The sequence below is a fragment of the Balearica regulorum genome, chromosome 19 (genome assembly GCF_011004875.1).
Source record: "Balearica regulorum gibbericeps isolate bBalReg1 chromosome 19, bBalReg1.pri, whole genome shotgun sequence".
NCBI lineage: Eukaryota > Metazoa > Chordata > Aves > Gruiformes > Gruidae > Balearica > Balearica regulorum.
Window position 1 is genome coordinate 2145676 of NC_046202.1, and position 27184 is coordinate 2172859.

The following is a 27184-nucleotide window of genomic DNA, read 5'->3' on the forward strand; positions in this document are numbered from 1 at the left end:
GCCGCCCGTCCTCGCCGTGAGGCCGCGAGTGCGTGGGGACCCCACGGGGCAGCGCCGGCGCCGCGGCCGGGGAGAGCTGCCGAGTGCCAGAAGCTCTGCGTGGGCTGCAGGGTGTCTCCAGCTGCCGTCCGCCCGCAGCTGGCCCCGCTGTGTGTCTGTCCATGGCGGGCGCGGTGCGCAGGGAAGAGGCCCTGAGGGCCTCGGCTGCCCTTCGGATACGGCGCTGTGCCGCACTGCACTGCCGCGGCTCCTTCCCGTAGCAGTTAATAAATCAGCTTTCAGATGGCTCCTGCCAGTGAAACAATCTTTTCGGATTCATCCTTGGAAGTTCCTGAGGTAGAGAAGGCAAATCTTGTCCGACTTTGGCTTGAGAAAGGGGCTCTCTGCTCCCTTCCCTGTCTGCCCGCGGGCACTATCCTGCCCATGAGACCTTGTGGCTGTCTCCTGTGTAGACTCTGGATGTCCTTGTGAACTGGGTGCACATGTGGGCTTGGGCTTGTTGAGAACATCCAGAGGGATTTGAATAGGGCTTAAGGAGTCTTGCATTGCATAAAACTCTCAAGCTTGGGAATGGTTTAGCTAGTTACTTTGTTTAAAATAGTCATTTGTTTTTCTATTAGACGGTCTGCACAGCCAACCTTGCACAGTGGCAATGCACACCTCATCGTATCTCTTGGCACCTCTGCGGTGGCCTCGTGTGCTGTACTGTGTTCCTGTGGGGACATGGTATTCATTCAGAGCCTGGTGCAATTGTGACAGCAATGCTGACAATTAAAACGTGGTTTAACACAGATACTAAGTAGATTATCTGTACGTTTATGGTTACTGCTATTTCATGGATTTCAAATACGTGCTTGTAGTTTAGCACTGTTCTTGCAGTAAACTCAGCCTGCCTGGAAAGCTCACATGCCCAGAGCTGTGTCTACCCCACACAGCTCAGTGACCCCATACCTCTTCCACAAGCAACTCCTGTCATTACTGTTTCTGTGCAACATTTTTTATGCTGTTGTGGGATACTAATTTTGTGTGAAATTCTTCTGGTGCCCCTCCGAGCGTGCATGATGTTGATTTAGATGAACAGGATCTGCATCCCTGGGGGGAAGTGGTATATTGTTCACTGTGAGGCTTGAAGGCTGCTTCTATTAATTTATGCAGATTCTGAAACATTTAATCCTTTGCATGGGAACTTGAGATGAGAGCTGTTCTCTGTACCAGACAGATGTAGCCTTTGGCAGTTCATATCTGGGGGCTGAAGATTGCATTAGATAAAAGTACCTTGCAAATAGATCAGAGATTCATTTTGTATCAGCACACGAAAATGTGATTCACCTACTCAGACCGAGACAAGGGCTAAAGCTCAACAATTAATATCGGCATTATTCCTGTTGAGGCTGGAGGAGAAGGTCTGGTATTCTCGGATGAGTTTCCTGCGTGTATGCTCCTTGTCTGAACTATTTAATTGCAGGACTAAAAATACTGGAAATTAGTTCCTCTTCCTTTTGCCCAGGTCCTAAATGCATGTGAAAAATTATAGGAAAAAATTAAGAATTTGGGAGAGGCAGAGTTTGGAATGTCAATTAAATATTTATTGCTTATGCTAACAGGTTTTTCCTGTATCTGGGAATTAAAATAAGAATCAGGGTAGTTAATGGAAGGAATCAGCATATGGGTGTCTTCTCAGTGGTTGCTTTCTGCTGTTTCCAGTAAGTGGTGAGGGAAATGTGATGCACCTTTGCAGGTAAAAAGGATGTTCTTCTGAGGCCTGCCGCTTTTCATGGGTAGGTTTCATGGATGACAATGATTTTAGATCTTTCCGTGTAAGGGTCCTGCTAATATGGCTCTGTCTGGTAAGGGAAGAAAAAACATTCATGAGGAATGTAAACCAACCCTACTCCTAGAGTCTTACACCAGTGCTCGCGTTTTTCAGATCAGTAATTTAGTGGTGCGACATCTCCTGGCTGAACTGAACTGAAGGAAGTTCAGTTCATGCCTGGTGTCTCCTGGAGGGAGCAGTGACGTAAAAACTCTTTTACCTTAAGCCTGTTCAAATGGTTTTCAGCTTAGTAGGGGCCCAAAGGTTTTACCATCTGATAGCGGTTCAATGGCTTGTGTGAAATGGTTCTCCAGGGTCTCGGTTCAATTTCTGAACCTCTCTCTATAGCACATTTCTCACTACAGTTACACGCCAAGAAGATCTAAGTGGATAATTTGTAATGAGTAATGTGCTCACATGCTGCCTTTTTCTACTCAGAAGTTTTAACAAATGAGGTAATTTTCAGTTGCTATTTGAAATTATTTACTGATAATTTCTGCAAATTAAATGCTCTCAAGCGGTTTGTTCTGTACATGTCATATCCAGAGGGCTTCTTGTGTGTCGACAGGGCTAAGCTCTCTGGTCTCACTACGAGGCAGTTAGAGCTGGGTGATGGACAAGTAACTGGATAAGCCGAAGTTAAGCGACTCAATCCCAAGTCACAGTGAGAGGTGGGAGTAGAGTACAACTGTTCAACCTCAGCAGTTCACTTAATGGGGTAGGAAGCACAAGATTAAATAATTTCTTCATGAAAGGCACCTTAATAATTTAGGGTTATTTAATGTTTTGAGGGGGAAGGGACAGGTCTATCTGCAAGCACAGTAATTGTTGCTTAGATGCATGTAAAGGCAGGTTACCCTGCGAAGAGCAGAATGAGTGAGCCCAGACTGGCCCCATACGTCCTCCCCATGCCCCTAGTCCCAGGTTCCCTCCCATCTCCACTTGTGACCACAGGACGCACATGCTGCGTGTGCTGTTTGCCCAGGAGGTATGCAAGGCTGGTGGGACGGCTGCCACCCACCTCCCCCCGGGACATATCTGGCTGTCTGCTTAACTACCTAATCAGATCTTCACTTGGAAAATTGCTTGCATTGGGGCCTGCTATCCCTTGGTCAAATTCAGTTGGCACTGACCAGTAGTACCTGGGGAAGGGAGGCTGAGAGTCAAACAAAAGCTTCCAGTGGCTTCCGTTCTGTGCCCTTAAGAACCAGGGTTGAAAGCGGTGCTGTTTGGTCCTGCACTGGGACACAGGCTGCAGACAGGCTTCTGCTCTGTACGCTCTTCATCCAGTCAGGGCACTGGCACTCAGGAAAGAAACAAAAGTAGTTAGGGGTGTGTAGGGGATGGTGGGGAACACCAACTGTTCAAAACTAACAAAAGGCTAAGTGTTTCTTGGGGGGCCATGGTGAACGTTACTGGATTTTTAGGCATCAAAGTAATATGGCTTTACAGAAGTACGTCGGCATATTGCAGCCCCTGATGTCTTTTGTTCTCAGTATGTCCCTCTCGTATATATGCCCTCAACCAGCATGCTCTAATAGTTCATGCTGCATCCTAGAAGACTAGAGAGGGTTACCTGGCCTTTGAAAGCCTTGCCTATTCTCTTCCACCCCTAAACTGTTCTTCCTCTGGCATCAGGAGTACCTCCCAGCTGGCCAGCAGCTGCCTGTGCACAAGAGCACAAGGTTGTTCTGGGCTGCTTTTTGACAGAATTGCCTCAAATTGATAGTAGTAATTTGGGGAGCAGTTGATTGCAACCAAAAATGAGACTTGCCTCTCCTAAATCATAAGCTGGGTTGCTAGAGAGCTAGTGGATTACTCTCCTGCTAATCTCTGCTTAGAAGGAGGAACAAGGTTTCCTCTAGGAAAAGCAGAGTCCTGCTGTATCAAGAAGTGTGTGAGATGGTCATCATAGTACAGTGAATTCAGGAGGTCTGCAAATCTCAGACCATGTATTTTTCTTGCCTCCCTATATTGAGCACACAGCTTCTGCCCGTATCTGTAAAGATAGTTCTCTCTTCCTGAGAACCTGGTAACCGTATTTCAATTTATCAGTCATACCTACAGGGCTGTATTCTGGATGAGTGTGGGGGATTGAGATAAGAAGCTATCATGTTCAAAAACTTACCGGGCAGGGAATTTTATATATAACAAACATGATACAGAGTATTGCAAAGGCAAACAGGATGTAAGCGATGAAGGCTTTTATGATGATAGTTAGTTTTTGTCTGTTCAGCATATTTTTTTCAGTTGTGGATGGAATTCCCTCTAAAATGAGATAGAGAAGAATATTCAGATGTGTTTACAAGTCTTTGACAGTTCAAAGTTTTCTTCATTTTGGTTAGGATGGGCTATGTTAGGTGGACCAGGGCAGAAGAACAATTCAGAGCCCCCTGTAGGCTTTCACAGGAAGCTGTAAATCTCTCTAGAATCTCAGAAACTTTTTACTTAAAAATATTTCATATACCTTTCAGTTCCTGCCTGGTCCCCAGATGAAATTGGGGTGTAAGCCCAGTCACAGTAGTAAGGCTTGTAACTTCCTTCCAAAGTCAGTGAGGTTTTAAGGGAAGCTAGGAGCCCTCGTGGGCACACTTAAACACGGGTATCTTCTTGTGAAAGTCACTGCTTCAATATTGTTTTTCTCGTTACAGCCATGGATTCACGAAACACCTGGGCCAAGGCATTTATTGACAGAGGCAATACTGCTCTTTGGGAGAACTTCGCCAAAGTTGTGTGTGTGAAAGCCAGTATCTTTTCTTATCCTTTACACCTACCGCTGTGCTACCTCTGTGACTCGGGAGGGAGAATTGGTACTTACTCTCTAAAGTTTGGTTTTCTTGGTGCACATGTGGGACAGTCAAACTCTCTGCAAAATCTTTCAGCTTGGGCAGCTTTGCTGTTATAACACAATTTGAGGTCCCTGCCAGAAACACTGGAAATGAAAAGAAGTTTTAAAACCAGATGTTTGTTTCTGTTTAAACTGAAGAACCAGAAGCAGTTGAAGGCTAGAATTACTTGCACGCTGACAGGGTTGGCAAGAGGTGGCAGCGTACCTGGCAATTCACAGTAAAGTACTAGAGACGGTTTTCTTGCTTATATGCAATTTCCCAATGTACAGAATTTTCTATATGTATTAATATTGGAAATTATATTTGCCCAAACCTCCTGGCCCTCCCAAACAGCATGGAATTGTTCCAAACCTTGTAGCTTTCAGTAATGTTAACTCTGGATTGTTATGTTCTCCTAGTTTTTGTTTGGGTTTTTTTAATAGGGAGAAATATTTTTTTAATAACTGCTAAGGTATCAGCTATATGAAATCAAAGACTGCCATCCTCTGACATATCTAAACATATATTTGCTACATTGAACTTTTTACCTTTTTCTCTAAGAATAAATTTTCTCTGAAACTTTTTTCTGTGGCGTGTTAGTAAAACACAGGTGTGGCCAACAGCAGGTTTCCTGTCTGCGCTGGTGACAACTTTCAGGCTCTGCAGGGTACGTTTCTCTGCTGTCTGGTTTGTCCGATCTCCATCCATCTTCTTCAAATACAGATTTACTTGCACGGGGCTTTGAAGACTAAAGCATTCCAGAGTGATGACTTTTTGGGTTCTGCTTAACTTCCCCTTGGTTGCTACTATCCCAGGGGCTGGAAAAGGGATAAGAAACATTAGAAATGGATTCTTTTAGATTATTTGCAGTTCTTCTTGCAAAAGGTTCAGGCCAGCAGAGGCAGCTGTGAGGGATATACTGCTGTAAAGGAACTTCAGAGACAGCTCGCTGTTAACGTTGCAATGAGGAAAATTCAAGCAGGTTGTTTGTGTGTAATCCCTTTGGCGGTTCTTTTTTGTCAGGCTAGCTTTATTTTTGGTGCCCAAGCACAGTAAGTTGTTACACTCTAGAGGACAACATTCTTGCCCTTTATAGTAACATAACTACCTATGGGCACCTCCCTGAATAGTCGACACAGACCCCTCTCTTTGGGGTCCCTGTTGCTCTTGGGGACTCAAAAGGTGATGTGGGGGCTGAAGCCTTAGTCGAGGCACTCAGATGTTGAAATCCGAAAGTTTCAGATTTTATGCCTAGCTGCTGACAGCAAGTGACACCAACCCAACAAAGTTTACTATAGTGGTGTCTCTGTTTTTTAGCAAAACAGAGCTAAAAATTTTCATGACCTCTTGTATTCTTTTTGGTCAGGTGGCTGAGGAATAGCTGAGACAGCTGAAAATGTTACCCACGCCATTAAGAGCCCTGGCAGCTTTCCTCTTCCATTGGCTCCTTACCTTGCAGGAAGATGTTCAGGCTTCTTACACTGCCAGATATTTCTGAGGCATTTTCCACATGACATTTGTAGTGTCTGGGGTCTGAGGGAATGGAGTGAAGGATGAACCACTTTTAATTACAATGCACAGTTAAGTCAGTACTACCCTCTTTTAGTAACTATTTTTAAATGTCAACGTTTTGCTGGCAGCAAAGGTGCAAGAATTTGAGGTGAGGGCGTATAGATTAAAGACTTAGTTCAGCATGTGGTAGAGGAGAGAAAGTTAACATACAAAGGTGTATTTATTCCTAATATTACATAAGTTAGGCTCTTACAAAATCCTTAGTGTTTTTCAGTTAGAACTTGCAAGTATGTGAACAACTCACCTTTTCTGCTGAGATTGTGTGCAAACACTAAGCTAAATATTAATATTGTGAGCATAATTGCATCTTCTCTTGATAATCTTGAAGCTCTTTTTATCTTTACTGCTTCCTTTGAGTAATGTTGTAAAGGTGTTTAAGCAGATACCGAGCTGATTAGTAGAGATCCCCGAATAGCTCTGTAGTCATATATTCGAAACTCCTGCACCTTTAACCTGGTCAGCTTATGGAAGGTTTAAAGTCAGAGCCTTGATTCACTGTAGATTGTGCTAATTTCTAGTTTTGATCCAATCAGGAGAAATGTGGAACCAGGTGAAAAATGGACCTGAAAAAAATAATCTATCTGTTGGTCAAATTTCTTTTCAATAGGTATACCACAAGTTAACTCTGGTCCTGAAGACGAGTCCCAGAGTCAAGCACTGAGACGGGTGAAACAGGTAAAAGTGGCGTCTCGTGGGAGAGGGGTCCAGGGCACGCTGGGGTCCTGGTGTGGGCTGGGGGCCACTGGTTGCCGTGGGGCTGAGCTCCTTCTAGAATGGGATCCCGTGGCAGCCGCCCCATTGTTGTGGGCAAACAGAACCCTTTCCTAAAGCCTTCTCCCCCGAAGAGAGGGTCCTCAGCAGCCTCCTGAGAGCTGGGGGGGGGGCCCTTGAGCCTCCCTGGGCCCTCAACACCCACAGTTGGAGCAGGCCAAGGGTGAGCCTTGGTGCACGAGCGTGGCTAAATACACCGTGCGGCTGGGTGAAGTGAACCATCACCACGTAATCCCTCAGCCGGCATCGCCTGCCTCACAGGCCTTTTGTAAAGAGGAGCCGTCCCACTTGCCTAGGGCAGCTCCCAGTCTGGGGCAAGGACAGTGCTGTGAAGGGTCACAAGCGGCGGCAGGGATTACCACCGGAGCTCTGGCACGGGGAGAAGTGATGCCAAGCACACTGGTCATTTTAGGCTTTTTGGATTATTGGTAAAGCCTAAAACTGGTTAGGAAATGAAGGTAGCCTGTGCTTATCTGCCAGCCTTGGTGCAAGTTGCTCCCAGGAGTTAGGAGGGAGCCCAGGCTGAGCCCATGTGCCGCTGGGTGAAATGCAGTAGCTCTCGAGGGTGGCTGTGCCCAGCCGATTCACAGGCAATACATAAAGGCAGCATCCAGAGATCAGTGGAAAATTACCAGGCTAGTGTCTCCAGGTTTAATCAAAAAGTCCTGGTGAGGTTTTTTTACACTGTTGGATGATTGTTTTTGCAGAATCGGCATTTTCTATATGAGACACAAGGTGGCGATGGAAATCACTTTTCCCTCCTAAGCCTCTGGCTTTTAAATTCTGAATAACCACAGGCTTATGTCCCCGATCACAGGAGGATAGAATATTGTTGTTCAGTCTAAAATAACCCCTGACATTGCAAATGACTGATACTCTAGAGACTCAAGAAAACATTTCCATAAGCATTGATAATGCCAGAAGATAAATTAAGTTTAAAAAGAGAGCAAATGGAGCAGCAAGGGCTTGCATGTCAATATTTATTTTGCATGCCTGCTTCATTTAGATATTCATGGTGGGTAAGGATGGATTTTAGTATAAATATTTAATATTTACAATCTGTCAGGTGGTATAAAACCAGACTCTGCACTTCCCTCTTCTGCAGGTTTTTTAGTGTATTCAGCTGCTTTAGTTCAATGATTTTTTTCAATTAAAATTGAAAAGCCAATAGTAGAATTAAACTCCCCCCCCACTGTGGTAAAGGTGTGAAGAGATATAAGATAGGTCTGGAATCTCACATAGCATGGCTAGTGTGAGGTACATGTGATCTGCTCCATGTCTAGAAGGGCTTCCTGATAAATTATGATTATGTACTTTTCTAAGTGCTGTGTTTGTTCATAATTGACATCCAGTTACCATAAACTGCAACTTGACACCGATCAGAAAGAAGGAATGTAGAATAAGGATACCATTCACCATTTTCCAGTGTGAAAAAAAGAAATCAAATTGAATCTTCCTGAGAAATGTAAAACCCCACACAATTCCCCCTCCCGAGGTGTCATACAAAGAATATGTAGCTGCAAATCAACACATTGAAATGGTTATCCAGTTGAATGAATCTTTTATTTTGGAAATAGTATATTAATGCAAAATAAAATAAAAATGTTCACTCACATTTCTTTGCTCGTGAAATGCGGTGCATAGATCTCCAAGGGAGACCTCTTAGGATCCTTCATAGAGGAGGATTTCATCAGCTTGTCAGTAAGTGTGTTCTCACTCAGCTGATCAGACACTTCCCTTCTGTAGCCTTTTTTAAGCTGTATTTCCATACTTGCTAATTTTTGTGCAACTTCCTCAAGATAGTAACCATTAGGAATCCAAAATTCTTCAGCCTTGTAAATAAAAACTCAAAACTACTGGAAAGAAAATTAGATTATGAATAATTTCAAACAATTAAATGTTTATTTTTAATGCAGTTATCTAATGCTGCTACTAAATATTCACCATCCCATCTACAGCGCTCAGTTTTGTTTTCTGGTTAGTTCTACTGCTTCTCTTCGTGGGCTGGGAATGCCGAGACAAGCCTAACTTCACGGTTTTACAAGACAATTTGGGGCGCTTCCTGAAGCTGTAAGAAAACTTAGGACCAATAACAGCACATCTTGTGGACTGAGTTAGTGATGGCAGCTAACCTGCTAACTGGACAGAATGAGGCATTTTGTTCGTGATTATCCTTGAAAACAGGCAGATATTGTCAGTGTTGCAAGGATTAACATTTCAATTCTGATGTTTAAAATCTTCAGTAACATTTTCTAAATAGCTAAAACATGATTTTGCTTTAAAAAAGCATCCTGACCTTTCTGTCTTTTACTTGCCTGCCAGGACGTGAGCTGTGCCAGGATGGATGGCGTCACTAACCCCCCTAACCTAGGATGATCTTTCCTGTGTTTGCACTGGTGATGTTATCAGAGCCTGGGGAAGAGACGTGGAACCCTAATCTGGCATCATAAAAGGTAGTAACATTTTCCCTGTTTTTTTTTTTTTTTTTTTAAATTATTTACTTGCATTATTAAGGCTACACTTGCTTTTTTAGAAAATGGAGGTGGGGTTGCACATGTAAACAGTGCATGCACTCCTAAGTCATGTAAGAGTAAACAATGTACTGTGTCCAATTTCTGAACATAATAGAATAAGGACATGCATTTAACCAACCCTGCCCCCCAAAGCACATACAATTCAAAATCTGACAAAACTTTCGGAAAGTATGTCTGAACTTGGTGAAACAATATGTTCCTATTAAAACACACATTATTGCTGCCCACAATTTGAAGCTTGAGCACATTTTTAACCAGTCCTTTGTAACTATTTCACTCTAGAATTGAGGAAAATTTTGAACCCGTTTCTGCTCCTATGTAAGTCGTGGCAAAATTCACTGGGTGTCCTTTAATGTGGGATTTGATTCAGCGTGGCCAATAACAATTGCTGGGTATTCCTTACCCTGTGGTGTATTCCAAATCAGTTATTGTAATTCCTCCCAAATTGTCTTTCCTTGTAAAAAGTGTTCCACCAACACTTGCTCACAATGAGGCGAGATTTTATTGCTGGCTTCGGTGGGTAAGAGCAGGCGTGAAAGATAGAAAGCCCAAAGCTTTTATTTGCTTGCGTAAAATTCACATAATGGAGTGTTTTGGGATGTATCCCGTGCTGCATGTATATAGGCTATTAGCGACTGTCCTGTATGGTGTGCCCTAGGATCCCTCTGTGAGAAAGCCCAACCGTTAAATGTTACAATGATAAATGAAGTGCTGCTTTAAGGCCATCAAAGCTGAGGGTGGCCCAGGGCTATTACCGCTGTTTAATTTCAAAAGCACCTTTCAAATCCATGCTTTATTTTTAAGGTTAATGGATTTCATTTGCTGTTTTCACATGTTCTTTTCTCTCTTTGCCCTTGAACGGGGGAGTTGCTACAGGATTTAATTATATGTGGCAATCACTCCTACAGCAGTATTTGAATAGTATTTATTAACTAAATGGATGAAATGGGCAGGGCAGACAAGCAGCGTGCAGGTTTTAGCACGACCAGAATACTCAGATCACTAGACAGGATGAACTAAGTACCTGTCGTAATCTCTGATTTTGTAAGTTCTGTATATAGTTATTATCGGTGATTTGGGACACAGTCCCTCCGCATGCCAAGTACTCCCCCTCACTTTTGTGTGAGCTGGGATTTAGTACTGTGCGCAATGAAGCTAACATTGACTAGCCTTCTCTTTTAGCTCCTTCATAGTAATATTTAAACGGAGGAAGATTATGTAAAAGATGTATCTACAGAGATATAAATAAAAATGTCCTGAACAATTTTCCAGATTTAGTCCTGATGGAGGTGAGAACACGGCCTGCTCCCCCTAATAATATGATTAACCACAAAGCTACAAAGCCCCAAATAAGGTTTTCCAGACGTGCAGTACTTGCCAGCAGCAGGCACATACTCTGACATGTGCTCCCAGGTCAGGACACTGTTTCCTGGTAGAGCACAGTCACTCCACATCCCCACAAGCACCGCCTCAGTCTTGAAACACGTTTAAAAAAGAAATTGCCTGCAGTTGTAAACTGAAGTCTGTAGCTGAGGAAGTTCACTGTCCTGTTACTGTTCCTCCTCCTGCAGTGGAGTTTCTGTGAGCCCGAGACAGCTGTCCTAGAGCAGTGCCCACAAGAGAGAGGAGGGTTCAGTGATGTGCGGGAGTTGGTTCTGTCCCTCTGAGCACTGCAGGAAGGCGCTCACGGTGACGAGCCCTGCCTGAACGCTGTTTGAGACCCCCAAACTGCGCAGGTATTTATGCTTTTATGCCCCCCTGGCACCGCTGCCGCTGCCAGCAGGAAGAGGATCTGCCTGCACAGATGACCAGATCCAGGACGTTAGGAATTAAACTTGCATTACTTACTCAGTTTAAGTTTCAGCAACTCTGTAATGCAACAATCTTTAAACAAAACTTACAAAGCAAAAACCCCAGAAGGAGCAGTTCTTTAAACCGCTGTCCATCTACAGAACAAGTGGCTAAAGGTCAAAGAACAGGTAGGAAACACTCTGGCAGCGCCCGGGCACTTCGCAGCCTCCTGCCCGCTGTTATCTGCTCTGTGCCCCGGGAGGGGACAGGTCCGTGTCCCGGCTCCACGCCGCGCTCTCGTGTGCAGGCTGTCGAGGCGCTGGGCCTGGCGCCTTGTGTGGCAGGGCCGGGCTCCCTCCTGCTGCGCGGCCACGGCTGCCGTGGGCGAGGGTCTCGCTGGGTGGGGGGGTCCTGCCCCCGGTGCCGGGCCCTGCCGCCGGCTGGTGTCGTCTCACATGCCGGGGCCCTGGTGGGTGTCGGGCCTGGCCCCCCGCGGCCTGGGCCGGGCCCGACGCAGGTTGGGCCCCGTTACCGTCCCCGCTGCATGTCGGTCCCGCAGCCCCCGCCGTGCCGGTTTCACACGGCAGTTTCGGGCCAGGAGGGCGTGTGGGGACACCGGGGGGGGACGGGGACGGGGCCCGCAGGGGATGAGGGGGCGCCGGGCCGCGCCAACAGAGGCCGGGGGTGCGGGGGGGTGTGTGGGGTGTGTGTGTGTGCGCGTGTGTGAGCGAGCCCTGCCGGCAGCGCCTCCCCCGCGCTGGGAGCCAGTGGGCGCGCCGAGCCGGCCGCTCAGGCCATGGGCATCTCCTCATTGGTCACGCCCCGCTCGCGCTGCCTGATTGGTCACGCCCCCCGCTATGTTCTCCGCGGGAGCCAATGGGAGCGGCGCAGGGCCGGGACCGGGAGGGGCGAGGTTAGAGGTGGCCGACCTGAGGTAACCTCTCGCATCACACCACCGCGGCGGCGGCGCCGTCGCGGGAGGCGGGGCCGGGCGCAGGAGGCGGGGCCGGGGGCGGGGCCGCGCGGTGAATGGGGGGGGCAGCACCGCGCCCCCGCCAGCTCCGCTGCCCAGCGCCAGGCCGGGGGCCCGCCGCGCCTCCGCAGCACCCGGCACCCTGAGGTGAGCGCTCCGCCCCGCCGGGCCTCCGCGGGCTGCGGGGCTCGGGAACCCGCGCCATGGGGGCCGCCGCCGCGCTGAAGGGCCGGAGGGGCGCGTGTGGGCCGGGGCCCCGGCGGGCGGCGCTGCGCGGGGCTGCGGGGCTGGGCGGGGCCGGGCCCGGGGGAGCGCGGGCCGCGCCGCGCCGTGCCGTGCCGGCGGGAGGCGGTGGAACGCCGTGCCGTGCCGTGCCGCGCCGCCGGCTTTGTCAGCTCCGCGCGGGCGGGCGCGGTGCTCGGGAGCTGCTGGCGCCCCGGGTCCGCCTGCGGCTCGGGAGCGGCCCGGAGCGGTGCAGCTCCGTGTGCGGGGGGCGGCGCGGGGGTTCGCAGCCCCGGGGATGCGGCGCGGGCAGCCGCCCGGCGCGGAGCCGCTCCTGCTGACCGGAAGAGCCGGCCGGTTTCCTCCCGGTGCCTCGCCGCTGCCCGCGGCGGAGCGCGGTGTGGTCCGGGGCCAGCCCCCCCCCCCCCCGCTGCGGCGAGTCGTGCGGCACCAGGGGCGTGGGGCTCCCGTGGGGCTCCCGGTCTGATCGCTCGTGGGGCCCCCCCCGGCCCCCCCCCCCGCCTCTGCCCGCCACGGCGGGCCCGGCGGTTGCGCTGGCGGCTGCTCCAGCGTGGAACAACAAGTTGGTTGTGGCTTTGCCTCGTGCGAGTGAGTTAATTCATAGAAAATGAAATCGAGTGTGTTGGAGCAGCGTAGGACTGGAGCATGAGGCGCTTGCTGTGCCAGCAAGGCATCCCTCTCCTGTATTGTCATCCCTCTCCTTTACTGTATCCTCCTGGCGTCTCTCAAGGGGTTGCAGGATCTTAAGGGACAGAGTTTGGGGCCCGGTTTACCCGAGGGGCTGAAGGAGCCCTGCGTGTGCCTTCTGGAAGGTGCTGCGGGGTCCTTGCAAATAATGAAGTCGTAAAAGCGGATTTGCAGAACAAACCGTGTTATTATTCTTGCCTCTGCTTTCGTGGTGTCTCGTAAATCTTCTTGAGAACGTTTTAAAATGAAATATACCATGCTTATAAAAATCCAAGGTAAACTTATAGTCTGTTCCAATCTAGCAGGCTGCAAATATTCAGCAAAAAATTTAAGTTATGACAAATTCTCTCAGAGACAATGGGATTTAGACACAGTCTTGAGTTTTTAGCAAACTAGGATAGCTTTAAATATAGGCTCTTTTTTTGTCTCTATATTTTTTTTTTTGGAAGTGACACAAACATATCTTACCTGAGGAGACCTAGGAAGGATATATTCCGTTTGTCTGTTTAGCTTTATCTGTTTAACATAGATACCATAAATCTGAAAACTGTCTAACTAGAACCTCTAACCTGAGGGTATATAGTTTGTGAAGTGCCCTTCAATACCAAAGCACCAAAAGAACTTTGCAGGGTATTTCATGCTTGCTGAGAACATTTTAGGACAGAAGGTGAAGGAGTACCCAGTTTTTAGCCAGGAGGCATGGCTCAGGTGGAGCAGAGTTTGAACAGCGGCCCGCTGATTGTGTGGAGACACGGGCTGGTGAAGTTTAGGGACTGAGCAAGTGTTAAAATGCAGCGCAGCTGGCCGGATAGGAGAGCACAGACAGGCAGTTCTGCGGGTAAAGCGTTTGGTGCTTGGTGTCCCGTCTTGGTGCAGAAAACATCTCTTTGCCCTCTCCGGAACTGGAAACGCACTTTTGGTCTTGGTATAGGTGAGCATCTTGCTGACTTTTTGTGTTCAGTAAAAGCAATTAAGTTGTCAACTTGTTAAACAGATACTATCTATTTTTACTTTGTTTTTAGCTTTTTTGTTCCTTTGTTTTCTTTTACCTGTGTTCATTCAGCTAGGGTGGTGGAAGTACACATGTCCATTTCATGGTTTTAAAATTATTTGTGGTGATGAGCAATGCCACAGATCACCGGGCTTTAAACAGGAGACCTTTAAATAAAATTCATTTTCTTAGATTTCCTTTTTGTATGACTTACCAATATTGTAAAGGCACTGTTCTGAGTCTTTGAAGGAATCTACAACACACTTTTACTGAAATAATGTTCTCTTCAGTAGCGTAATTCTCTTCAGAATGGGGTGGTCTGAAAAAGCTAGAAACTAAATGTCCAGCTGACGTCATCTAAGTTTCGTGGCTCGGTGTATTTTACAATAATAAAAATGAACTTAAGCTGAAACTGTTATAAAAACTTCTAGAGGCTAGTATTTTTACATGCGCATTTCACTGTCAAGCCAAAAATTTTGCTCATGACAGTAGCGCAGCTGTGGAGAAGTGAACTGGGTGCTGGTTCACCTCGGGCAAAACCAGATGCGTTACTTTTTGAATTTGGATTGCAGAGTTTTCGTTGTTTGTAGCGTGAATACGATTGGGGTGTTAAATACCTTGATATCTGCAGAGCTGGGGAGATACGGAAATGCTGTGTGTCTTCAGAGCTCTAACGTGAGCTGATTCCTTCAGGAGGAGGGAGGACAGCGTGGCTCAGGTTCTGTAAAGGTTCAGCTGTGATTAAACACATCTGTGTAACTGAGCGTGCTCGGAGTGCAGGATGTTAACCTGTTCCTAAATCTTTGCCGGATGGAATGCTCAGTCGGTATCCCTTTGTAAATTACAGGGTTTTTTCAGTGTCTGCAAGTGTTACCCTGTTTTATAGGCTGTTGACACCCAAAAAATAAGCATAGGGGCTGTATATAGTTGAGGAACCAGACAATTTTGGTATTTTGGGGCCTGGTTCGTTCAGCATTATTAAAACAAACAGTGCATCTGCAGTGGTTAGTGGTACACGAACATTGCCTTGGCGGTCAGCTGAATTCAAGGTGCCTGTTAGAAATCATGGCCGTTAGGTTTCAGACAGCAAATACAATATGCAGAGGTTTGGTGAGACTTGCGCAGTCTGTTTGCAGCATTGAAAGCAAAAGGTTTTTGTGAGGAGATCTCTGAGAGAGTGTACTTTTTATTTGGCCCCGGACAATGCTGAAATTAATTTAAATATGAATAATGAATTTCAGCATGCTGGGAACAAGCTAAGTTTATGTCTAATTCAGTGCAATGTTGCGTTACCAGCTGATTGCAAAACATGAGCAGAACTCATGACTTTGGGACTGGACTAGAAGAGGTTGGAAGTGCCTTGGTAAATGGACTTGAATGGGGCTTCATGGATAGCTAACCGCTTCTGAAGCGAATTGTACAAACGAGATGTTTGAGTCAAGCTGTCGAGCATGGCATTGGGGGTCAGGAGCCTTGGCATCAGTTTGATGCTTTCTCATGGCGTATTTGAGTGAAATGCTTCACTGCCTGTTCCTGTTTCCTTTTCTGCTTAGAGACTTCTTAATGTTCAAGTTCTTGAAATGAGAAAAAAATTTTTCTCCATTAAGAAGGGGTTGAAGTTAGTTTGGCTGTATCCCAGATTCTTCAGCGCTGATAATTGTGCCAACAGTAAATCCGTCTGGATGAAATTCTGTAGGAGCGATCCCATGCCAGGATTAAATATACACGTAAATATTGTCTTTGTGTTTATATGCACAAACAAAATTTGATTAAACTTTTGTGCTCTCTGAACTGTATGTCCTGCCCAAGCGGCTCAGTTAAAGAAATCTTCCTGTATGTTTCGGTTTCTGCACATCACAGGTAGGTATGCAGACTTTATCAGTCCTGCTTCCCCTTCTTCTCCATCTCTCCCCTCAAAGAAAGGCAGATCGTTGCACCCTTTTAACGCCTGTGTCAGACAGATACTTGTACCTTTTCAGTCGTAAAATGGTTAAGTACGTCTCTCTGTAAAATGAACTGCCCGTGGCCACAGTGAAACTGGAGTTTGTGGGAGTAGTGATGTCACCATAGGGTTTGATCTAAATAATTCAGTCAAGTACATTCATGGTAAAAGTGCATAAGCCAGTTGGATCAGTTTTTAATTCTCAGTTACTGATGAAAAGAAAGAGCATGGTGTTTAAGGATTGCACTGTCTATAAAGTCCTTATCTGTGCTCTAATTAAAACTATGATCATGTCCTATGTGTTTTATAACATGGTCCAGTTTTGCTTGTGTACCGGATGAAAGCTGTCATGTTCATATCAAATGAATTATGCTGCATCCCTGTACTTGGCATAACATGGCTATAATTAGCAGGACTGACGAGGTTTTCCTACCAGTTTAGGATGTCAACATGGCGTCAGAACTGAGGGTATCAGAACAGTCCTTTCTGCACAGTGAAGTACCTGTTGGGAGAATGGGGCCCTGAGATAAACATCCCCTTGTCTTGTCCTTGTCTGTATTGCTCTATCACGGTTTGTTTTACAGGTCAACTATTGGGTTTTTTCATGTAAAAATCCGGTATGTCAACTGTGTCTTCTAGCCACCAGTTTTTCACAAGATTTCTAATTGTCATTGGGATTTACTCCTGACCATCAAATTCAGCTGAAGTGGGCCAGCAGATTCAGGACTTAACAGAGGAGAAAAGTTAGACATAAGTGGATAGTACTGGCACAAAGCATAGAACGAAAACATCCATTGGATGATCAGGTGTGTGCTGACGCATTGCTCAGAAGCTGCCAGAATGATGCACTAGCAGGAGGTGCCCTGACTTCACTCGAACATCATGGGTCCAGTTCCCGGTTTGCTCTGTGGTCCGGAGCAAGCGATCCAGTCTGTTTTGTACCTGTGGGTTTTCCATGACGCTTTTTGTGTTCAATGATTTGTATAGTGGGAAAACACACACAGAGTATTGATAATAATAATAATGATATTTACTTGTTAATTCTTTTCCTTTTCAGTTCGTTTTGGAAGTGGCTAACTGCTCAGATTGCAAGAATAACAAGAGGTTAGTGCATTCCTAATTTTATAATGGTGTGATTTCCAGCTGTGTGTAGTTATCATGTAAGTGCATCAAAGTCAGGCAGAGCCAGGCATATCAAATGTTTCTTCCCCATCCCTCCTGTCTTTGTGCTGTGAGGTGCTCTTTTGTTTTCTCCATCTGTAATGCTCTTTCTCAGTTGTAATTATTTAATTTTTTTTTTTAAATTTTGAAGAAAATACATTCATTCCTTGTTGGAACAACACTGGATTTTTGATACTCTGAGTTCCCCGTATTAAGAGATTCTTCTCTCTCTATGTAATGATTTCTTTAATGGAAAAGGGAGACCTGAACTCTAGTATTTTCCTCTGTCAATTGTAAATCATGCCACTAAATCTCAATATGTTACCATAAAGTAGATACTATCCCCTAATTGACATGGGACCAAGAGGTGAAAGTCAGGGTGAAGTTACAGGCGATGGCTGAGCCAGTCTGACAGTTCACTGCTGCCAGAAAGGGGAGGTGTTGCTTCTGTCCCCATCATTCCTTATCAGCATCTTCTGCTCCCATTCCACTTGCTAACCTTGCAGGAAATTACCTTGTTTTGTTGGTTACAGTTCTGATGATTTTGTTGAATCAGGTCACAGGGTGGTGTGGAAAGCACCAGAGCTGGTGGGGATTAGGCAAGGTGAACACATAGCTGGGGTGAGAAGGGAAGAGGTGGGTATAAATGGAGTAAGACCTTTCACTTTGACAGCGGTGGGTCGTTCGATTTGTTAAAGTCATCCTGGTGGTGACTTACCCTCAGACTTGAAGGAGCTTTGAAGATTGAAGTCTTCCTAAAGCTTGAAGGTCAAGGGTAAAGCAGCCCCACCTGGCTGGCAGGCTGCTGGCCAGCATGCTGTGTCTGCTCCCCAGTCTTTGGTAGAACAGCTCAGATGCCTAAAATAATCCCAGGAAACGTGGGGTCTTCGGGGGGGGGGGGAAGTAAGAGATAATGTGTCTGGCATCTGGGAAGGGCTGGGAAAAGGACATATTTGACCAATCAAATCCATCATTTGAATAGCAGTAAGCGATGCTATGTGCAGTACCTAGCACAGTGAGTCCCAGCATTCAGATGCTGTTGAAATACAGATTTTTAATCACAGAGTCATAGAATGGCTGAAGTTGGAAGGGCCCCTGCAGCTCATCCAGTCCAACCCCCTGCCTAAGCAGGGTCAGCTAGAGCAGGTTGCCCAGGACCATGTCCAGTCAGGTTTTAAATGTCACCAGTAACTAACCAACCAAAGAGTAATAGCAAAATGAATTTTTTTGATTTCTAGTCATGTATTTGTATGTGATTTTTTTCTTTTTTTTCCTTTTGAGTGCCTACTGCAGCTTTGTCTAAACTAGCAGGTTCTGCAACAGATCAGAATGACCAGCTGCTGTGATCTCATAGTGCTTGTGCCAAATGAAACTCAGTGATTATAGTAGAAGTAACTGTTCTTGATCTTGGACTCCCATCTGGGTTCAGCTGTGATGATTTAACATTGCATTTCCTGTCAGAAGTGAACCTTGCTTTGTCCTGCAATAGCAGGTATTCACCTCAGGTTTTGTTTTTTGCCGCCTTTTGCCCCTTACAGTGCTGAGAGCCCAATTTGTAGGAGCCATGGAAGAGTCTTCCCAATCCAGTAAAGCCCCGGAGATGAACACTCACTTTACTATTGGCTCTGTGTCAGAGGATAACTCAGAAGATGAGACGAGCTCCTTGGTGAAACTTGATCTGCCAGAGGAGAAAGAGAGGTCTTTGTCGCCTGTATCTGTCTGCTCGGATTCCCTTTCAGATCTCGGACTTTCTAATGCTCAAGATGGTCTGGCAAGCCATATGAGGTATGGATAAAAGAGTTCTCAGCTTCAGTCTTTTTACCCCATCCATTCCAAAGATAATCCAAAGATTCAACTTTATGTCCAGGTTTGGCTTCAGTGGTTTTGTTGTGCCAACACATCTTCTGGCATTTTGTTTCAAAATGACCTCTTGTATGTTCATCTGTATCCAACTGATACTTCCCATTGGTTTTAGTGAAATATCTGTGCCTAAATTCCTTAAGTGCCTTTCAGACGTCTCAGCTGTTGAGTGTTATGGGCTTGCTTATCCTGCCTGTCTCTTGTCCCGCCTTTCAGAAAATTAAAGATCTCAGTCAACACATTTCAAAGTTTTCACTTGTGTATGTGTTTTAGATGGGCCATGTTTGTTGAGAACAAGGGTGTTATTTGCTTATTTTATCTTTGTATGGGATTTGCTGTTTTATATGTAGCCAAAGAATTGGCAGTACCTCTGGGTAAGATCAGTGACTCTGTAGCACTTGGAATGGTTTTTGTTTGGGATAGAGAAAACTTTGTTGATGGTTAAAGAAAAGATTAGTATTCTGCAAAGTGGTGATAATCCAGGACTTAATATGGTAGCTGCTGCTTGCAGCTCAGGGAGGTGTTGGCCTCATGACTGGGAGAAAAGCTGTTTCACTCCTACTCCTAATTCTTTGTGGCTCAAATGAACTATGAAGTTGGGAATTTGAGATCGTGGGGTTAATGTTTCCTTGTCAAAACCCCCCTTTGTTTTTATGATCTTGCTGATTTGCACACACTAGCGGGATGTACCCATGGGGATTTTCTCTGTTACCGGCTAGGTATCTTGTCCTCCTCAGTGTGTGTACAGCTGAGAGTTTCTTGGTGCCTGATCAGTCTTGCTTCACTCTTCCATGTCCCCTTCTCTTGTTCCCTGTATTCTAGGCCTGGTGCCCAGACCTGTAGGCAGTACTGGACCTGAGGCCTCGTCAGCGCTGGGTAGAGTGAGGGGGTGTTGTACGTGGGTAGCAGTCCACGAACAATCACCGCGCTGAGTATTGATAAAGTTATCTTTTACTAGGTGTAATATTTGCACTTGTCAGTACTGAATTGCAGCAGCAGCTCATTTCAGGCTACTTTGCCACCTTGTCAAATTGCTTTAGAATTAGATTCTTGATTCCAAAGCATCCTCAGTCATTCCTAGTTTGATGGTAAGCTCATAACTGCTAAATTTAAAAAGAAAATGTTAAAATGTTAAGCAGTGTTGGTGGCAGAATGGATCCTTACCAAAGCCCTGCTTCTTACATCCTTCCAGTTTAACAGAACAGTTGCTCACTATCCTCTGAATTTCTGACTGCCCTGCAGTTGTTTCATGTATACTTCTCCTGTTCATGAAAACGTAATTTTGGAGAGTGTTAAAAGTCTTCCTAACGTCCAAATTTACTGCAGCAATTGATGGTCCCCTGCTTGTAAGCCTTTTTAGCATGTAAGGAAGGAAGTGCATTTTTGTTAGGAAAGATTTGTCCTTGACATCTTCCAGTTGCGTGTAACTTACTGCCTTTTTGCCTGCTAGTTCCTTACAAATAGGTTTGTGATTGTTTGTTCTGGTGCCTTTCAGCCTTGGGTTGTCCCAGCAGTTTCTTCCAGTGCTCAGAACCAAATGTAAAAGAGCTTCCTCTTGATTTGCTCTTTCTGCCTCTTTAAAAGGTGTCGTTCCAATCCGGGAACATATAGGACAGTCTGAATACCACTGTAGGTTTTTAATGAACAATTCCTCGCTACCTTTAATGTGTTGCTTTTGAAGAAATGGTTGGTTCCAAAAAGGTTTCTGGCTTTTACTGACCAGTAGTAGATGTTTATATGACCAGCTGATCCTTTTAGCTTGTTCTTCTGTTTGGCTGGTTTCTTCGCTTGTGCAGGTTGAGGAATTTTAATCTCTCCTTTTATTGGTGGTTCCCTTCCCACTTCAGGGAGATGGCCTCTGAAAACAAATAGTAGCAGACTCTTTGGGTTGGGGCAGAAGGGGGGATAGTGGTCTGTACTTGACTGAGTTGTTATGGCCATACCGATGGACGTGTTTAGCCAGCTGGCACTAATATAACAGAAAATCTTGAAGCAAATTTAAAGGGGTTTACCCTTCCAAGGACTGCTGGTTATAGTAATTTGGCAGCACAAAAGGTGATATTGAAGCAGGAAAAGATCTAGCCCTGTAACTATATATATTTTAGGAACAGAAGAAACTGGATGAACACATAACCATTAGTGTGGAAATAAACAATAGGAGAGCAAGAAAATCAAGCCACTTCTAGGACACTGCCTGGCATCAGAGAGCTATAATGCAATAGGTCTGCAACCTTGAGCACCTATGTTGTAACTTGCTTGCTTTGGCAACTCTCTTCTGAGGGTACTTGACTTTCAGTTAAATTGGAGAGGAATGCCAATTCAAATAAAAAAAGTTGCAGCATTAGAGACTGTTTTTCTAAGATAAAGTAAGATGAATTGAAAGAGTTTTCCAGGATGGTAGTCCCTTTCATCAAAAGATTTCCAAATAATGTTTACAGATGGAGAAAGTGAGACAAAGACAAGTTCAACAACTTGCCTGAAGTCACTCTGTGACAGTGAATTAATGGAACACAAGTATTCTTGCTTCCAGCTTCCTTTGGTAATCACAAAGGTACAACACTCTCTAGAGCAACAAAGATTAATTCATGGGGAGTTCTGTACAGTTTGACTAGTGGGTGAAGCAAGGCGCAGGTCCAGGGGAGTGTATCTTTTTGAAGAAGCTGCCAAAAATCTTTCCATTTGCTGGCTAGTGTCACACAGGAAATTTTAGTCAGCTAAACCTAGAGAGAGCTTATATTTGAGGTGAGGGGCTTTGCTGCAGAGAAGTCCTTCTCAGGGAGCAATTGTGTCTAAAGTCCAGACTTTAGCTGAAAAAGGGTTTGTGAGTGTACCTGAGCTATCCTTTTACCTCTTCACAGAGCAGGTCAGGTAGTATGCCTGCTGCTCTAATGGCTAGAGAAAAGAGATTTCTTCTTGCAGCACAGGAGAGCTGGAAAGTAGGATTGTCAGCCATCTGATCGAGCTGGTTTTTCCTCTCATACTCCAGATCACTGAAGTTTAGACAGTAAAACTTCTTTTCTCCTCTGAACTTCATTTTTTTGCTTTGTGGAGGTTGGTTGTAAGACTGTCTAATCCATCCTGTCATATTCAGTGCCAGTGATCATTTGTACCTTTTGTGCAGCGGCTGTTCCAGCATTTACCTTGACAGCCCAAGCAGATTTTCACCCCTCTGAGGAGCACTGCGTCGATATTAAAATGACTTTAATAATTAGAAATCCTCTTCTTTGGTCCTCAGTTCTCGTGAACTGTCCTGCTTGTGCTCTTTTATAGCAAGCTATCGCATTCTAGTAGAGGCCAAATTAACTATCTGCATGAAAGATGCTCAAGCCTCCGATGCCAGGATGGGAGTCTCATGGCAGTCATGCCTCACATCAGATCTGATCATCTGGGAGCCTCTTTTCCTGTAGTGACAGGCATCGCTGCTTCTCTCTTGTCTTAGACCCCCCCCTAAAAAGCAGCATTGCATTGTCAATTCGTGAAGCGTAGATGTTTTGGTAGGCTGTTTGGCCCGCGTTCAGTACCTGAGACTTGCAGGTCTCCTGCCTGAGCTGGAAGACATTGCTGAGAGCCTTGTCGTCTGACGGGGTTGTGCCGTCTAATCGATATATCCTGACCCAGGTATGGGTAGTCTGTATGCCCACTTGTGTTTCTTCATCTGAGCATGCGGAGTGTGTGTGCGCGTTGCGTTGCTCCATCTGTCACCTTATTGATCTTGTTAAGCATTGATGCTGTTGCTAAAGGCAGTCTTGCTGGGACAGGTTGTACCCCATAGGCTTCCGTACTACTAGAGATCTGTGAAGACCTTTGACTGTGCCAGTTGGCTACTACTTGATAGGATTGAGAAAGCCACGCTCTGATAATGAATTTTAAATTGTTGTGTGGTACCTCAGTGCTCAACAGACATTCTGTGTTGGAAGAGTAACTGTGCAGATTAAAATGTTCTGATTCTTTTCTTGCTTGTAGCTGTGCTTAATTAAAGAGTATCAGTAATAAAAATCATGTACATGTCCTCCTCATTCTGCTAGTTATGGCACCTAACATTGGAAACAAATGTTCTTAAAATATTCTACTTGTGTGCAGTCTACATCAATAAAACTTCCTCTTTGTTGCATTTTGCACCTTTAGATAATAAAACTAAGCATACAACTTTTTTTCTTAATCTTTTTGCTTTCAGGCATATTTGAGTTCAGAAATTTCCACCAGCACTTCCAACCTAAGGCAGTAGTCCTGTTGGGATATGGTTTTTGCTTGTTATATAGTGAGCTATTAGACAATTACTATGGTCCTTTCTGTTAAGTAACTTCTCTACAAATGCCACTTGGAAAGTATTTTGGAGCTGTTTGTTTTGTTTAATAAGTTATTCTTGACTATTGCTAAATTTAATTCCTAACTTCAAAGATGGTATCTTGTATCAAATTCTCGTTTAAAATAGAATAAATCCTGCATGTCTTCTGGTATTTATACATCAGGGCTCTGGTTTCATAAGCAATGAAATGGGTGTACAAAGTCACCTGACAATCCGCTTGCACCAACTGAAAGCCAAATTTTTGGAAGTAGCTCAGCTGTTACCGCTGATACTAGGCCCACAGAGGCTTTAGCCCTGAGCACCTAACACTATTTGGGCTTCTCAGTAAATAGTCTCAATAAATTATTGAGATGCTTAAGAAGAACTAATCATCTATTAAAGCAGTTTTGGAAGAACGCCTCAATTTTAGTCTGGACAGTAGTATGTTGAGTACGCCCAACCTGGCACTGGGACAGGGTGCCTGATTAGAAACCAGTCGTAGAGTGATTGCACAGAGTACTAAAAGTAATAAAGGATCCTTTTGAGCTTGTCTTGAATTTAAAAACATTCCTTGCCGATCCAACTGTTTGTGGTTAGGAGATTACACTATAGAGCATTGATCTTGCAAAATAAGTGTCGCTGTAATTTTACGCACAAATGCGTGCATAGAAGTCGAAGTATACTTCAGTATCTGCAGGGCTGATGCTTCCACTGCTGCATCCGAGACCAGCTCAGCTGCCTCAAAAAGGATTTTATTTTGCTGTACTGATTTCTTCCTGTTCCAGGTTTTCTGCATCCTCCTGGCTGTGGGGCCGCTGCTGGAGTTGAAGGCTCCTCCTCTTGCTCTGCTGTCTGTGCTATCAGTTGCCATGGTGCTGCTGAGGTTTTTCTGTAGGGCGACTTGCATGGGTTTGCATCTCACGGACCAGAAGGCCGCTAATGAAACTGGAATTGCATGCTGCTTGCCGAGACATTTTCCTTTGCGTGTGATCAAATGCTGTTGGCTCAGCAGATGGGGGAGAGTGATACTGTTGCATGTTTCTGCAAGTTATTGAAATAAAGCTGTGAATCTTCAAGGAATCCCTGCTGAAAGAAAGGATTTAGTTCCGTTTTGTTGCCACTACAGCCAGTGAGTGATGTGATTTATATTTTGAACTTCATCCATGCAGTTGAATTTCTTCCTGTATCTGTTGAAAAAGAGGAAGCTTGTAAGGTGTTTTGGATTCTTAGCTGTTCTGGTTATACTGATAACCTGTGAATTCTAACTTTTTTTTTTTCTCTGAAAGCTGCTCTGTTTAGTCAACAAAGACACTTTAAAGGGCTTTTCATCTGCATACCTTTCAAAAGCAGCCTTCTTATTTTGGTGTAACATGTTTTACTCCCTCTGACCTCAGTTAACGTGGGAAACATCATCTCTAAATTTCAGTAATTTGTAGGGAGATTTTGCAAAGATTGGCCAGCTGACATACCACAGTGGTGGCTGTCTCCTACTTGCTTACTTATCTGAAAAATCTAATTGAAAAGATAACGAAATATACTTTGTCCATATCGGAATACTTCAGGGCCCACTCCTGTATTTTGCAGAATGCCCTTGCTTTTCACCCGGACTGGGACGTGTGGCAGCGGCATTCAAAGACAAGTGCTCTTGCAGAATCCCCTCACAGCCTGCTGCTTGTGTCTTTGGTGGCCGCAGGGGAAGCTGCCAATGAATGTAGGCTTGCAACAAATCTGGGAAAAGAGAAAGTGTCATTAAACCTATTTTAGGTAAGGAAAGCAAAGAATCTCCAGGCTAGGGGATAACTTGGATGTCTTGACTCCGTATCATAACTGTCTGTAGGACAGGTAGCTGAAATGGGTTGCACCGTGCTTTCTGTGCAGGATTCTCTTACGCTAGGCAAAACCTCTTTCAGTGATAAATTTTATGCAAAATTCTCCCACCTACCCCCTTAATTATGGTTGGTAAAAAAGATACATTCTCTCATTCCTTGCAGATCAGATCTGTTCAACACTTGAACTTTGTCAAAGAGCACTGGGAAGGCTCCTTGCCAAAGATTTCAATTCTGCTCTCAGTTACAGAACTGTCTTTTACTGTTGTTGTTATTAACTTCTGTCTTGGTGGCAGGGCTTGATCTGGAGATTGTTAGGCTGTTACTCCAGGAACACTTGGAATTTTGTACTTCATGGGGATGTAAAAGTAAAGATCTTTCAGTACTTTTTGGTTTTAGGAACTGAAGAATGGATATTGATTGGATTAAAATTCGGTTATTTGTTTGGGTTGATGTTTGTATTTACTGGGGGTTTTTTGGGGGGTGGGAATTTGGTGCTATGGGTCTAAGCAGGAAGGAAGTAATGAAGAAATGGGTTCTGAAAGATAAATTTGAAGGAGAAGGAAGGGTCGTGGGGCCTGCAGAAGGCTAAAGGCTTCCTGAGGGTGAGACTCAGGCGAGTGCAGAATACCTTGGAAGGAACACTCAGAGGGAATGTCGTGGGATATGTAGAAGAGCCTCAGGAAGGAAGTGGTTTTGGTCGTTGTACATAAGACTCTGTGATCCAGAGGAGCTCAGTGAGCTTTAAATCGTCAGGTTTCCTCCCATAATAAGAGCTGTGACATTGCTTTGGAGCTTGCAGGGAATACCAGTGATTTGGTGTGTGTGCCCTGTGGCATGGTCCAGTTTAAAAAGCATACGGTATGGCAGATAAAAAAACACGGTTTAGGAAAATACCTGGCCAATAGGCATCTTGGCACTTAAAACCTGCATCTGTTGCAGCTGCTGGTACTTGGCTATTTGAGAGGAATCCTAGCGGCTTGTGCCAGTTCGGGCTCTGTAGTTTTGGAACCAAAGTTATTGCAGTAGGCTATAGATCTGCCTCGATGGCTGTTCAAAATCTGCGTTAGTATGAAAGTGGAGTTATTTAACCAGGGAGCAGGGAGAGGGCTGTTGAGGGTTTTTTGCTGTATCCTTTATTTAATTTCTTGAAATCTTTAGGCTCAATCCTTTCAGAGCTGAGTTGCATCTCATTTTGTTTTGATTTTTAGGTTGAAGCACTGATTTCCCCCAGTCCCTGCATTCGAGCCAACTGTTCTGTCTCTTTAAACTTGCAGGCAAAAACTGCCTTTGCCTAAATCCAGATTGCTGCCTCCCAGTGCCTATTGCCTGTGACACAGTGAACCATTTACTCCAGCTGCACAGCTGTGTGTTGCTTGCTGGACTACACCTATGCTTGCTCTTTCTCTCTGCCTTTTTGTGAAATAGGTTGCAAGGGCAGATCTAGAACTGGAGCAGATCTCACGGCTGCTTCAGCTGCCTTGCATCTTACCACCCAGATCAGAACATGTCCACAGCAGCGCTTACATATTTACAAAACATAAAGTCCCAACTGATGATGAGAGCTGCCCTCTCTCCACACCCTTTACAGGCCTAATCTGGAGGGGGGTGTGTGTGAAATCCGTTCTCGGGGGTGTGTGTGTGTATGTGCTGCAGTCTCCTTAAGGCTGCCTTTCAAACAAGCCAGCTAATGCATCACTGCCTTTGGAATAAACTGCTACGTCACTGATAGCACTTGGCATGTTACAGTGCTGGGATCAATGCAGGCTCCTAGCTGCGATGTGCGTCAGGTATGTGTCTGTAATGAATGCTTTTTTTTCTGGGAGGCTAGAACAGAAGAGAACCGCGCAGGCTTTCCTTTTGTCTAACAGCAGGCCTAGGGTCTGAAGAGGGGGGATGTTTTTCAT

At 45.3% G+C, this 27184-nt stretch overlaps 1 protein-coding gene across 7 annotated transcripts in view; it reads left to right on the forward strand.

Moving 5' to 3' along the window:
- ACACA (acetyl-CoA carboxylase alpha) overlaps window positions 1-27184 on the forward strand; it is a 146114-nt gene that overhangs the window by 350 nt on the left and 118580 nt on the right. For 4 of the 7 annotated variants that reach the window (XM_075771714.1, XM_075771718.1, XM_075771717.1 and 1 more), the window contains exons 1-3: window positions 13992-14143; window positions 17203-17249; window positions 18845-19091. In XM_075771714.1, the coding sequence (XP_075627829.1) occupies window positions 18871-19091 (221 nt within the window). In that variant the 5' untranslated portion in view covers window positions 13992-14143; window positions 17203-17249; window positions 18845-18870. Of the gene's footprint in view, window positions 1-6820; window positions 6889-9306; window positions 9438-12317; window positions 12430-13991; window positions 14144-17202; window positions 17250-18844; window positions 19092-27184 lie in introns of those variants that run through there. The other 3 variants (XM_075771715.1, XM_075771716.1, XM_075771720.1) reach the window with 3 other exon arrangements.